General features: G+C 42.4%; 1 protein-coding gene across 1 annotated transcript; it reads right to left on the reverse strand.

The window, feature by feature from the left end:
• Positions 1-12345: 12345 nt before the first annotated feature.
• Positions 12346-13788, reverse strand: LOC121502275 (uncharacterized). Its single transcript, XM_041775483.2, has 2 exons — positions 12685-13788; positions 12346-12628 (listed from the first exon to the last, which is right to left on the reverse strand). The coding sequence occupies exon 1, from the start codon at positions 13621-13623 to the stop codon at positions 13039-13041; it is 585 nt and encodes a 194-aa protein (XP_041631417.2). The 5' UTR covers positions 13624-13788; the 3' UTR covers positions 12346-12628; positions 12685-13038.
• Positions 13789-14557: the final 769 nt, after the last annotated feature.

The following is a 14557-nucleotide window of genomic DNA, read 5'->3' on the forward strand; positions in this document are numbered from 1 at the left end:
AACCATTGTGGTGATGGCTTCCTTTGTGCTGAATTTGTCAGCGTTTTCGGCCGAAAGGCCTTCGTCAATATACGAAGCTTCAAGGAGCTTTCGTAAGTTATCTATTTCCGTTGTGAATTTTTCGGCTGTTTTGCCTTTCTAGACTGTTTTTGCCATTTTTACTTTGATTACGTCGGATGTTTCGCCGACTATAGTGTCTTGCAATTTCTTTATTATTGCATCTATTGTTGTTTCATTTTGCTCTCTGTATAGTGTCGATCCTACAATTTCTGATTTAATCACTTCTACAGCTAGGCTTTCAAATGTACCTTTTGTTAGGTTGACTAACCTCAAAGCTGTTGTGAATCTTTGTAGGTGAAGTTTTTGTCCGCTAAACTTCGGAATGGCACTTATGTATGCCCTTTGGGCAATGGTTTCGTCAGCCATTGTGGTCGGTTTTGCTTCTATAATGTCGTCGTTATCAGTAGAGTCTGTGAGGTCCTGATCTGACGATTCAGATTGAATGAGGACTGCAGGTATAGTGAGGTTGTTTATGTCTTTTTGCTCAATTTCGGTATCTGTAGAGAGTCTCTACTAGAGACGGGGTTATCTATCTCATCCGGCTCATCAGCTGGCGAATCTGATAATTCCGGCTCGTCTCCAGTTTCTACTGTCAACGGTGTGTTTAATATATTTAGCACTGAAATGGCCAAATTATATCTTTGTTTTATGTATATTAAGGTTTCTCGCAATTTTAGCAAAAACTTAGATACTCGAGACCGGTCTCTCTGGTCATGTATTAATATACGCGCTGCGTTGAAGCGGTCTACTAATATTTCGGCATGCTAATTCACAGTATTTTGCTGTGTTAGCCGGGTCCTTGATAATGACTTGTAGGATCTGTCAAAATCAGCTCTTAGGTTATTCAATTCTTTATAAAGCTCATCCCATTCCAACATTGCTGGAATTTATTCTCGGAATTAAACAAGTGGAATTGCTGTTTCTATGAACCTCTCTTAAACAATAAAATGGCTAACTGGCCTAAATAGATATATGAAGAGATTTGGCTCGTGCGACACATATGATCCGAAGTCACTGCCGACAATGCAATGCCATTTGGGTTTGAATGTTGTATCGAAATCGTTCTTAATATATTTGGCAATCTGTGATTCAATTTTGTATTTATCAATGGCCTGTGTTTCTCAATCAATGGCACTTTTCTGCATTTCCTGACTCATGTAAGTATTCCGAATGTCTGCCTTGCTACTAGTCATTTTGTTGCTTGTTTTCTATTAAATGTGCCTGTTTTTTAGTACGTTTATTTGCCCTAGTATTGGATGTACGTCTATTTCCGAGAACACTTTACAGTTTCGTACGGTAGACAATACTATCGCTTTCTGCTTTCTCTACTGCATTTCTGATTACATCTACTACCCTCCCTATTCTCGAAATCTTGGGCCTTAGATATAGTGAGTCTTATGCACTCAGTTGTATTCATATTAATTTTTATACCCTTGCAGAGTATTATAATTTCAGTCAGAAGTTTGCAACGCAGTAAAGGAGACGTTTCCGAGCCTATAAAGTATATATATTCTTGATCAGCATTGTAACGAACATTTTAAATCATATACTCAGGCTAGCTGTTGGGACTGAGAGAAGCGCACACGCAAAATTGTTCTCCGGCTGCGGCTCGTCGGCAAGGGGGGTGGTGGTCTTGCTGCTTCCCTCAGCATTGCCTATGCTTATTATTGTTTTAAAGAAAAAGGGATTGCGTGTTTAAATTTCTTGCCGATATGAAGTGGTAGAAAACCTGGACATTTTAGCAACAACATATAGACGGATTAACGACGAAATACATACTCAGATCTGCCCTTATTCCCTGCCCTAGAACTCCTTTGGGATCTCCGGTGATGATGGGATCCCTTTCGCCCTCCCTTCCTTCGGCCGTTCGACTGCCAAATAAAAGATTTTTTTTTTATTGAACGGCCCCTTTTGAGTCCTACGGGCTCCCCGAGGTTATAGTTGCTCCGTCAAATTTAAAGAATAATTTACCACATTATAAACTGCATTTTATTCACTAATATAAACATTCTCCCCTCCTAGCTGCGAACACATTAGAAAAATAGACAAGGAACATAAAATCATATAAATATAACTAAATCTATAGGAATAATATAAAATTGAAATAAATTTATAATATAAAAATAATGGAATATGATAATATATATGTGTTTTTAAAGGCAAGCATGAAAATTTCGCAAGAATCACTCAGCATTAAATTAATGATTTCTTTTCTAAAAATTTGAGCCAAAACTAATGAGTGAAAACTCTAAAAGCGAAAACAAATGACAAAGAGACATCAGACACGAAGAGACAATTTACGTTATTTCTTCCTTTTTTATGTATTCTTTATGCTCATTTTTTTTTTTTTGAGTCTCTGTCTCCGTTATAGTTTTTTTTTTTTTTTTTTTTTTTAATTCTTTTGCTTTATTTTATATTTCTTTCATTGCTTTTGAACTTAAAATTTTTAAATCGGTGATAAAAAAAATTGACTCCATTCCTTTCTTTACTTTTAATTGGTTTTGGTAGCTCACCACAATTTTTCCGTCGACAGATCCCTCGATGAAAGCGCTTTCAGGAGGCTGCAACGCTAAGAATGTTGTTTGGAGGGGGTCAAAGATCACCTTTTTTTAAAGAAACATTAAATAAAAATTACACGACCGGAGCAGAGACGAAAAATTACAACACGAAAAACTAAACTCTCTCACTTCATGCCTCTAAATGCCTTCGCCCATTGGCAGATTAAATTGAACAAATTCTTTTTCACTCTCGGCTCATTTCACTTAAAAAAATTAATAAATAAATTTAATAACTAAATCTACATCAGCTCCATTTTTTTTCGAGATTCTCTTTCTCTTTTTTTTTCTTTCCTTTTTTTTCCACTTTTATTTCCCTTTTCTTCCACTCAGAATTCTTAAGGGGCACTGGCAGGTTATGTTATACTTTTTTTTTCAGCGAATTTTTCTCTTTTTGGGCCGGGATTTTCCCAGTTACGAGCTCGAGTTTTCTCACAACACTTGGGCAAAAAAAATTGGTCGATTTTCCCCTAAGCACAGCAAAAAAAACGTTCGTCTCTGCTTGATTTGGATTTGGACTCCGCCGAACTAAGGCGCTCCGCGAGCGCTTCCGCGACGACTGGCCTGAGCGTCTTATTGGCCCTCCTTCCGTGGCCACAGCGCTCGCAATTGAGCGCTTTTTTTTTTAAATCACTCCGGAGCGCTATTATCTCCCTTTCTTTCCCGGTGGTTGATCTTGGCGCTAGCTTCTGCGCTGCTGGGGATTTCCCTTGATGAAATACTTGCTTTCTGCTGCCGCAACCTGTAGAATAAATTGGGCAGGCCCCTGTCAGATAAACCTACTTATTTCTCCTTTTTTTTTCTCGCCAACTCACCTCGCTAAATATAGCGGAAAGGCTGGTATAGCTGGTACTAAGTGTTTTTCCCTTAGGGTCTGTCCAATGGTTGGCACTTCTCGACCGCTTGAAGGATGGATTGGGAAAGATCGAACCGACGCCAATTTTCTGGCGGCTATCCCCTTCCCGAGTCCAAAAGGAGAGATGTGCCCCAGAGCAGGTTGACATTTCACTCTGTTGCTCTCCCTTCCTGATCTACCTTTCCTCCTTCTTACGTCGCTCACCCACCCCTAGGTGGCGCTAGAAACCAACTCCCATGCTACAAGCGCTACAAAAGCCCCCTCTGAAGAGCAGACTTGGGGTTAGACACCCGAAGGCTGATCCACCCAAAGCTTGTAGCCTATCCGGTCTACTGCTTCATGTCCTTCGCATGAAACCGCCCTACCGCTCGACCATTCAAATCCTCCAGCTAATAGCAGGAATTGCCAAGCTTCTTCCGAACCCTCGCCTTTATATAAGCGGGTCCCAGTTTGGAACTATATCCGGCCGGAAAGCTGCTTTGCTTAAAGTTCTTCCGATAAACTTCCTGTCCTTCAGCGTAAACCACGTCCCTAGCTCGAAAATTGTATTGACGCTCGTTCTTCGCATTCTGTTTGCCCATCACCTCCATTGCCTTTAGCCTCACCAATTCCAAAGAATCCCCTCGAGAAAAAACTGCCGACCTGTCCTCCAAAAGGCCCAATAGCCTTAACAGTTTATATGACGACCCGGACGACATGAAGTGCTGTCCGAACACCATGTAATATGGGGTTGTGCCGATTGCCTAATGCACTGCTGAGCGAAGGGCGCAACAAATGCTACTTAGCTGCTCGTCCCAATCTTTTTGGTCTGCTCTAACATAGGATCGAATCGCAGCGATCACCGAACGATTCACCCTTTCAGATGCGTTCGCCTGTGGGCTATACGCGGCTGTTAGAGTGTGCGAGATCTCATGCTCCCTCAAGAACTTTTGAAATGCCTCAGCCCTAAATTGAGAACCATTATCGGACACTAACGTCTCCGGCACTCCAAAAGTGTGGAACAATTCCTGCTGCAGATACTTGAGGACAACATCCGCCGTGAGTTTCTTTACGGCTTTCAGGAACACAAACTTGGAATAGTGATCCAGCACAATAAATATCCCAACATTGCCGCTACGAGAGCGTGGATAGGGTCCAAGGAAATCAATGTACAAACGCTGGAAAAATCTTTGCGACTCAGGCGCAACGCCTATTGGCGGTCGCTGAGTCCTGTTCGGCGCTTTGGTGGTCTTACAGACTTCACAGGATTGGATATACGATTTTACATCGTTTACTAAGCTGGGCCAATAGTAGTAACGCCGAATCCGTTCAAGCGTTTTATGGATACCACCATGCGAAGCAAGAGGATCATCATAATTCTTCTTCAATACTTCAGGCACTAAACCTGCTGGTATCCACAGCTTCCAAATGAAGGTATCATGTAAGGGATCCCCTTTTGCGTGCTCGGATCTTCGGTATAATAGTCCATCCCTTACCTTTAGGTCAGGCAACTTCTCCTCATTGGCCTTAACTCGCTCTAACAACTCGACATATTTCCCGGATTTAAACTCTGGCGACTGAAGATCAACCATTAAACCCTGGCTCGCTACAATGCTGGCCATTTCTGCTTCGTTTACTCTGGATAGAGCATCTGGCACCACATTGAGCCTCCCACTGCGGTGCTCTATTTTAAAATTAAAGCCTTGCAGCTTTAATGCCCAACGGGCTAAGCGCGAGTGCAGGTCAGTTTGGGACATTAGCCGTGGTCCGTGATAACTGTAAATTCGTGGCCCTCAATATACGGCCTAAACCGCTTAATGCACACTATAGCCGCCAGACACTCCTGCTCAGTGACAGAATAATTTCTCTGTGCCTTATTGAGCTTCTTAGATACGAAAGCAATTGGATACTCATCCCCTTGCTCTGTCTTCTGCACTAAAACTCCACCTACTCCTGTCTTAGATGCATCGCATTGCACGAAGAATGGCTTGCTGAAATCTGCGCTGCGAAGCACAGGAGCCGAACACAACATATTTTTCAGCTCTTGAAATGCCTTCTCACCTTCTGGCGTCATATGAAATTTCTTCCTAGGCTTGAGCAAATCTGTCAAAGGAGCAGCCACAGAGGCAAAATTGCTAATGAATTTGCGATACCACCCAACCATCCCTAAGAAGCTACGAAGAGATTTCAAACTTTTCGGGAGTGGGAATTCGGACATCGCAGATATTTTTTCGGGGTCAGTACGTATAACTCCATTACCAACGATATGCCCCAAATACTTCACTAACTTCATGCAAAAGTGGCTCTTCTCTACGTTTACAGTTAAACCAGCTGCTCGAACTCTATCAGCTACCAATCCCAACACTCGCAAATGCCTCTCAAAGGTGTCAGAGACCACTAGCAGGTCATCTAAATAAACGAACACCTCATTCCTCAAATCTGCGGGTATGACTCGATCCATTAGCCGCGTCATCGTCTGAGAAGCGTTAGTCAGACCAAATGGCATCACCTTATATTGGTAGAGCGGCTTTCCTGGGACAGTAAAAGCCGTCTTATCGCGAGACTTGGGGTCAAGAGGGATCTGCCAATACGCATCTTTTAGATCTAGACTGGAGATAAACATCGCTTTTGGCAACCTCGACAATATGCCATCGATCTGCGGCAGGGGATATGCATCTTTTGTCGTCACCGCATTCACTTTTCGACTGTCTAAGCACAGTCGAACCTTTCCTGGCTTTTGGACGAGAACAACTGGCGACGACCAAGCGCTCTGGGACTCCTCTATTGGAAATGGGAGTATTTCCAACATCCTGTCAATTTCCGCATATAGCAGCTTCTCGACAGCGGGAGACACAGGGAAGTGACGCTGCTTTATGGGTTTGGCTTCCCCCACATCGATTTCGTGCTAGAGCAAATTTGTCTTCCCCAGACCTGAGATAGCGAACGAAGGAAATTTGCCCACCACAGCACTAAGACTGCCTTGTTGGCTTTCAGAGAGACAATGGGAATCCGATGTAATCTCAGCGATCTGCATATTTTCCGGGAGCAACTTAAAATCTGACCAAAACTGGATTCCCAGATACAGATCTTGGTTCAGAGAAGGGACTATGTGGAACTCTACTTCCTTAGTTGTATCTTTGAAAGTGACCTGAGTCTTAAATCTTCCCACAATATCCTGCGTTTTCCCATCTGCCGTGTGTGCTACCGTGGCCGCTCTCTTGAATTTTATTCCACTGCATATCACCTGTTTTGCTAAGTGGCCACCAATAACATTGATCGCCGCCCCGGTATCCAACAATCCGACCACTACTCTATCCAGCAACCGGACCTCGGCATAGGGACGCTGATCATTAGCTTTGAATCGAATGGAATTCACTGTTCGAACCGTCTTCCAAAATTCTTTCATCCTTTTTGCATTCCTTGAAATAGCTGAGTTTTCTACTAAATAACTATTTAAATTTATTTCCTTACTAACTATTTTTGGCCAAAACTCCATGTGGCCTTCTAAATTCTGCCTCCTATTATCTCCTACTGGCTCAGACTGATCAGATTCTACTGCTGACTCGCTTCCGTGTGTGTCGCCTTGTTTCTGAGAACACAGGACTGCAAGCGGCTGCTGCCTGTGTTCGAAATCCCGTTTTTTTGACAGCGCACACAGGTCGTTTTATACGCGTTTTTAGCCCCGCAACCATATCAGAAAATTTTCCTTTTTGATCCGCAGTCTTGGTACCGGTGGCCCTCTTTGTGGCAATTCCAACAAATGAGTGCTACCGCCCCAACTTCCTGACCAACTTCCTCTTCCGAAAATTCCTCTGCGTCTTCCCACGGTGCCCCCTCGACTAGCTCTGCGACTGGCCTACGGACTGACACCGACCTTTGGTATCCCTGGGTCTTTCGCAAATCCTCCAGAAAGTTTTCCCTGCCACGGCAAACTTCTCTTAAATTTTCCACAGTTTTGATTTGCAGGTTCAGTATTTCATGTCTAATGTCTGGCCTCAAATTCCGCCTTAAAATCTCCACAACTTCCAGCTCCGTCAAGGGCATTTTAAGCGCATCCATCATTTCGGACAAGGCCTCATAAAATTCGTCGAATCCTTCCTTTTCTTTTTGTTTCCGATCGCGAATTGCCTCCCTGATGTCTATATCCGTCCGACCATCCCTAAACTGTCTTCTCAATGCCGTGCAAAGATAATCCCACCTTAGTTCGGTCAGCTTTTTGTGGCACCGCCAATAAAACTCCCTAGCCTTTCCCTCAAACAAAAGGCTTGCTTGGCTGCTGAGAAGGGCGAAATTCCCCTCCAGAGTCTGGTATGTGAGAGCCTCGACCCGATAGATGAAATTATCCACACTGATCCCGTCAGGGTGGCCGCTGAAGCGTAGCTTCCAGCTACTCAAAATGTGGCCTACTTTGTCGGGCCTTTGACTCAATTCTGAAGCGAAACTTCTGGGCGTATCGCGTCTGGAACCTGCTAGCTCTCTACGGTGGTCAAATAGAGGACGGTTATCACTGTCTAGTGCTGTTTCTGCTCCAGGGTTTGTCCCACTTCCTGGCTGATAATGGCCAGCCAAGTTGGTTTGGAACAACTGGGCCATTTTCTCACCCAATTGAATAAGCAAATCGTTTTGCATGGCCTGTACTGCGCTGATGACTGTATTTTCTATCAGCTCAGTTTGCGCGGTACCCAGGACTTGAGTATTTCGCTGGCCACCTGGTGTTGTGTCGCTGACAGCCAAAACTTGCCCCTTTTGCCTCCTAGTGTTCTGGGATGGAGTAGCCGGTATCTCGAAACAAATTGCAGAGCAAGTAGGGCATTTAGTACTCGACTTGGAATATGCTGCTACGCAGGTCTGATGGAACTGGTGCCCGCAATTAGTTGTGTAAGTGGATGCAGCAGCTAATTCAGCTTTGCATAGCGGACAAATAGGTGCACTACTACTCTCTGATTCTTCCATATTGATTTTCTAAATTATTTCTATTACCATATAATTAAAACAAAAAATAAAAATATTTATGCTAAAATATAGATGTGAATATAAAATATAATTAAAAGGTAATATTAATAATTGTTCTCTATTTAATTTTTTATTTATTATTGTTTTTCTTGTATAAATTTTGTTTGTTTTTACTTCGAACTGCTTGCCGAATTAATTGATTTTAAAATGCCAACTAAATCACTGACGTAAGAGTTTCTTATCTCTTTTGCTTGTACGAGGTCATTGACCTCTCTGTCTAAACGCCTGACCAGCTTTACCGCTTACGCTCAGGAATGGTATGAGCTCGCTCTCAAACGCTCAAACTTTAATCGGGTTTCAAAGCGGCAAACGACAAAGAAAAGATCAAACGATCAGCCGATCACGAAATCAGAACCATAAGCATGCAAAAAAAAAATTTACTCGGAACAGACAAAACCACAAGAATTCGGAAATAACAAAAACAATTGTAATAAATCAAATTTGACGTCGAGCGTGACTAATCCCCCTGGGAATATGAGACAAGTGCAGAAACAGGAACGAAGGAAAAAAAAACAACAACACTGCCTGTGCTAGACGCCTGGCGCTTATCATATGTTAAGCGCCACCTGCGCATTCGCACTCTGCAAAGTTGAGCCTATCGGTTTCGCCTTTCATCGTGGTCCAAAAATCCACTGCTTTCCGAAGCGACTAATGGCGAATGATCTGTTTTTTTTTTTTTTTTTTTTTAGATGGAAATTTGGTGGGTTGTGTTTATCCATTACCCGTGGTCAATCAATGCAATTATGAAACCTCACTGACTGCAATTCCTATGCGTTTAATGGACAGACCTATTGACTCTAGTTGAATTGTAGGGTATCTGGTTGAGCTATTCTTCCTCGCTTGCAATTTCACTCAACCGTGGTCGGACGACAAATCTCTCAAGATTTTGTCTCTCCGTGATCCAATGCGTTTGAGTAAAATTCCACCCGAGGTTTGAAGCTGCGATGAGTGAATAATCGGAACGACTCAATGTTTGCAACGAAAGTAAAAACTTGCCTTTGCTCCAGTTCATCCCGAACCATCAAAATTGGCTAAAATGTCTATTTGTTTCTGAAGCAACGTAAAAATTACGTGGCCTACACGTTGGGCGCCATCTTTAATAATAATAATTATACAATATATAATTATAAATGTAACGAACATTTTAAATCATATACTCAGGCTAGCTGTTGGGACTGAGAGAAGCGCACACGCAAAATTGTTTTCCGGCTGCGGCTCGTCGGCAAGGGGGGTGGTGGTCTTGCTGCTTCCCTCAGCATTGCCTATGCTTATTATTGTTTTAAAGAAAAAGGGATTGCGTGTTTAAATTTCTTGCCGATATGAAGTGGTAGAAAACCTGGACATTTTAGCAACAACATATAGACGGATTAACGACGAAATACATACTCAGATCTGCCCTTATTCCCTGCCCTAGAACTCCTTTGGGATCTCCGGTGATGATGGGATCCCTTTCGCCCTCCCTTCCTTCGGCCGTTCGACTGCCAAATAAAACATTTTTTTTTTATTGAACGGCCCCTTTTGAGTCCTACGGGCTCCCCGAGGTTATAGTTGCTCCGTCAAATTTAAAGAATAATTTACCACATTATAAACTGCATTTTATTCACTAATATAAACATTCTCCCCTCCTAGCTGCGAACACATTAGAAAAATAGACAAGGAACATAAAATCATATAAATATAACTAAATCTATAGGAATAATATAAAATTGAAATAAATTTATAATATAAAAATAATGGATATGATAATATATATGTGTTTTTAAAGGCAAGCATGAAAAGTTCGCAAGAATCACTCAGCATTAAATTAATGATTTCTTTTCTAAAAATTTGAGCCAAAACTAATGAGTGAAAACTCTAAAAGCGAAAACAAATGACAAAGAGACATCAGACACGAAGAGACAATTTACGTTATTTCTTCCTTTTTTATGTATTCTTTATGCTCATTTTTTTTTTTTTGAGTCTCTGTCTCCGTTATAGTTTTTTTTTTTTTTTTTTTATTTTTTTTGCTTTATTTTATATTTCTTTCATTGCTTTTGAACTTAAAATTTTTAAATCGGTGATAAAAAAAATTGACTCCATTCCTTTCTTTACTTTTAATTGGTTTTGGTAGCTCACCACAATTTTTCCGTCGACAGATCCCTCGATGAAAGCGCTTTCAGGAGGCTGCAACGCTAAGAATGTTGTTTGGAGGGGGTCAAAGATCACCTTTTTTTAAAGAAACATTAAATAAAAATTACACGACCGGAGCAGAGACGAAAAATTACAACACGAAAAACTAAACTCTCTCACTTCATGCCTCTAAATGCCTTCGCCCATTGGCAGATTAAATTGAACAAATTCTTTTTCACTCTCGGCTCATTTCACTTAAAAAAATTAATAAATAAATTTAATAACTAAATCTACATCAGCTCCATTTTTTTTTCGAGATTCTCTTTCTCTTTTTTTTTCTTTCCTTTTTTATTTAGTTTTTTTTCCACTTTTATTTCCCTTTTCTTCCACTCAGAATTCTTAAGGGGCACTGGCAGGTTATGTTATACTTTTTTTTTCAGCGAATTTTTCTCTTTTTGGGCCGGGATTTTCCCAGTTACGAGCTCGAGTTTTCTCACAACACTTGGGCAAAAAAAATTGGTCGATTTTCCCCTAAGCACAGCAAAAAAAACGTTCGTCTCTGCTTGATTTGGATTTGGACTCCGCCGAACTAAGGCGCTCCGCGAGCGCTTCCGCGACGACTGGCCTGAGCGTCTTATTGGCCCTCCTTCCGTGGCCACAGCGCTCGCAATTGAGCGCTTTTTTTTTTTAAATCACTCCGGAGCGCTATTTTCTCCCTTTCTTTCCCGGTGGTTGATCTTGGCGCTAGCTTCTGCGCTGCTGGGGATTTCCGTTGATGAAATACTTGCTTTCTGCTGCCGCAACCTGTAGAATAAATTGGGCAGGCCCCTGTCAGATAAACCTACTTATTTCTCCTTTTTTTTTCTCGCCAACTCACCTCGCTAAATATAGCGGAAAGGCTGGTATAGCTGGTACTAAGTGTTTTTCCCTTAGGGTCTGTCCAATGGTTGGCACTTCTCGACCGCTTGAAGGATGGATTGGGAAAGATCGAACCGACGCCAATTTTCTGGCGGCTATCCCCTTCCCGAGTCCAAAAGGAGAGATGTGCCCCAGAGCAGGTTGACATTTCACTCTGTTGCTCTCCCTTCCTGATCTACCTTTCCTCCTTCTTACGTCGCTCACCCACCCCTAGGTGGCGCTAGAAACCAACTCCCATGCTACAAGCGCTACAGCATCAACAGCCGAGTCGATCTAGCCATGTCCGTCTGTCCGTCCGTCTGTCCGTCTGTCCGTTTCTACGCAAATTAGTCCCTCAGTTTTAAAGCTGAATGAAACTTTGCATATAGTCTTCTATATACTCTCACTGCTATATATGTCGGAACGGGCCGAGTCGGACGACTATATCATATAGCTGCCATACAAATGTTCGATAAATTTTTAGAAAAAAAAATTTATCTTGGCAGTTTTTCAACATTTTTGCATCATTTTCGAGATTTAGCCAATTTATATTATTCTAGATTTTCGGTTTTAATTTTATGGAAATTCGGCGTGCCGAAGTTAGCTTCCTTTCTTTTTTTTTTATTTTATTTAATTTTCATTTTATTTCCAAGGATAGGTGAAGATAGGTAATGCATTTCTGCAAAGATATACATATTCGTATTATAATAATATTTCATATTATTTTCAATTATTGTTTGCGCTTTTTATATCTTGTCCAGGTCGTTAGCCTGGCTTTTATTTATGGCCCTTTTTGAAATACATTTATTATGAAAAACGTAGGCCTTGTACAAAATGTAAGCACTCATTATGAAAACAATAACTGATAACAAAATATTTGTTAAATTAGAATCAATAGTTTTTGATTTAATTTTATTAATTACATTTGCAGTGGAGTCCACTGACTTTGTTTCTATCATTGCCATAGTGGCTGTGTCTTGTTTTTTGAATCCGTTTTCAAAATTTTTTAGATCCTCTTCTTTTAATTTTATGCCCAACGCCGCTTGCCCGATCAAGGGGATATGCCTTCTCAATACTCCGTTAACCGCCTCTTAAGTAGCGATAACAAGGACAACATTGGTAGTAAACGTGTTCGTGTGGATAGTTTGAATGTTTTATTCTGAAATGTACATAAGTTAACTTAACCTGCAATACAGTTTTCCTTAGCTTACATACCGCAGTTTTCCTTCCCTCTCTCTGTGATGGCTCAAATCGGTGTAATTCGATCCGCCAAATCTAAGTTTGCCAAAAGTTTTACCAAAATAAGTGTGCCCAAATACATAGATTTTGAAATCCTGACACAATAAATACTGACTTCTTGCGGCTCTAACTGAAACTGCACTAACTATCGATAGCCCTAATCCGTTCCGCAACATCCCCGCCCGCGTGAAGCGAAGCATTCATAACGTCCAGGACAGTTAACTTCGAAGCGGGACGCATTGTCGTCTTGGCTCGATCGTTAGTCCGCACCGCTGCTCGAGGAGGTACTCCATCTCTTCCGGTGAACACCTCTTCCACGACGCCTCGTTTTCACTCTTCGTGGTATGGCCGGATCACATATGTACACCAGATCTTCTCGACGAATGGGCTCGACGTGCTGGCACCATCTCTCCCTGCGCACAAGCGTCGGCAGGTACTCATGCATCCATCTCTTCCCTTTAAGAGATCTTTGGGCGGTGGTGCCTCTTGGTCCACCGTCACTGTTAGATGAGTGAGCGGACGAGAGTTCACTATGCTCTCCGCCTCAATCAACAGGTTCTCCAGTACGTGCTCCTTGGGCGCAAGCTCCTTCATAGTATGCGCCAAGACCTTCTTGACACACTGTATCATCCTTTCCCAGGCACCCTCCTCTGGGTTCGCCGGGCAATTGAAGATCCATTCGACTCCTTTGGACGACAGATCGCACTGGATCTTCGCAGGCTCAAACACTTCGCTGAACCTCTGGGTCTCTCGATTTTCCCCAACAAAGTTCTTCCGGCGGCTCATGAAATTCCTCATAGCTATTATATATAGCAGCCTCCGTAAGTTCGTAATACAGAACTTCTGCCGGATCGCTCCTATAGTTGCCTCCGTGTTTTGGTGGCACATCCTCTCGTGGTGATGCTGCACAATCATTTCCGCCAGTGCCTCCGTGTGAGACAGTATGATCGGCCGTCGCGCGAGTTAAGAGATGAATAGTCGTAGAGATGTCCCAGTGAGTATCTGAGAGATGGTATTCCCTTTTTGTATGGGTGTTCCCGTGATTTTCCAGAGAAATTAAACAAGGCTGAAGTGTATTGTTTGAAATCCAAAATCAAAGTGAAGTTTTATTCTTAAATATTCTTATTCGAACCTAAACGTTTATACATCAATGTGCTGACCTAGCGGGTTGGAATTGGAGCGGATGTATAATTGGGTCTCGTCTCGGGTTTCCGCAGTGGCTCGTTGTATGTGTTTAGATGGCAACTTTAGTTGCCAATACATTGTTGTTGTTTATTGCATGGGTTCTGTTAGGCCGCCGAGGGAATGTGCTGAGGCGGTCTAATTGCTGGACAGCCGAAGGGGTTTCGGCGGGGGACCACCGAGGGTGTACGTCGAGGTGGTAACTCCTCCCCCCTCAGACCATAGTGGAGCGATGGTTGGTGTGAATGTGACAGGTGGATTAGCGGTTGGTGCAGGGCTAGCCGGTGGAGCGACTGGTGTAAACGTGGTCGTTCTGTTGGAAAAACATGCTACGGCCAACACTATTATCGCTATCACAGACCACATGGTGTATGTGGTTGTCATGTGTATTGTTGTTCCCGACTGGATTCTGTAATTTTGTCTTGATGTCTTCCATTTTCAACTCGTGGAACCCTAACAAGGTCTCTAGTTTCTGCCTCCTCTACTACCTCATTAAGTGTTTTCTCTATCCGTTCCATTGCTTCTTTGTATTCCTGGAGTTGATTTTTTCCTTATGGATGTTTTCCTTATGGATTTTCTGGGGTTTGGTAGAGGTTAATGTTAGACCGTGGTCCTCCATCACCTGGTGTTTCGAAAACCTAGGAGTCAAGTTGTCCCTCCTGTTTTC

The sequence above is a fragment of the Drosophila kikkawai genome, chromosome 3R (assembly GCF_030179895.1).
Source record: "Drosophila kikkawai strain 14028-0561.14 chromosome 3R, DkikHiC1v2, whole genome shotgun sequence".
NCBI classification, from domain to species: Eukaryota; Metazoa; Arthropoda; class Insecta; order Diptera; family Drosophilidae; genus Drosophila; species Drosophila kikkawai.

Excerpts from the sequence above, each read along its gene's own strand:
- LOC121502275 (XM_041775483.2), bottom strand. The coding sequence starts at position 13,623 with ATGATTGTGCAGCATCACCACGAGAGGATGTGCCACCAAAACACGGAG.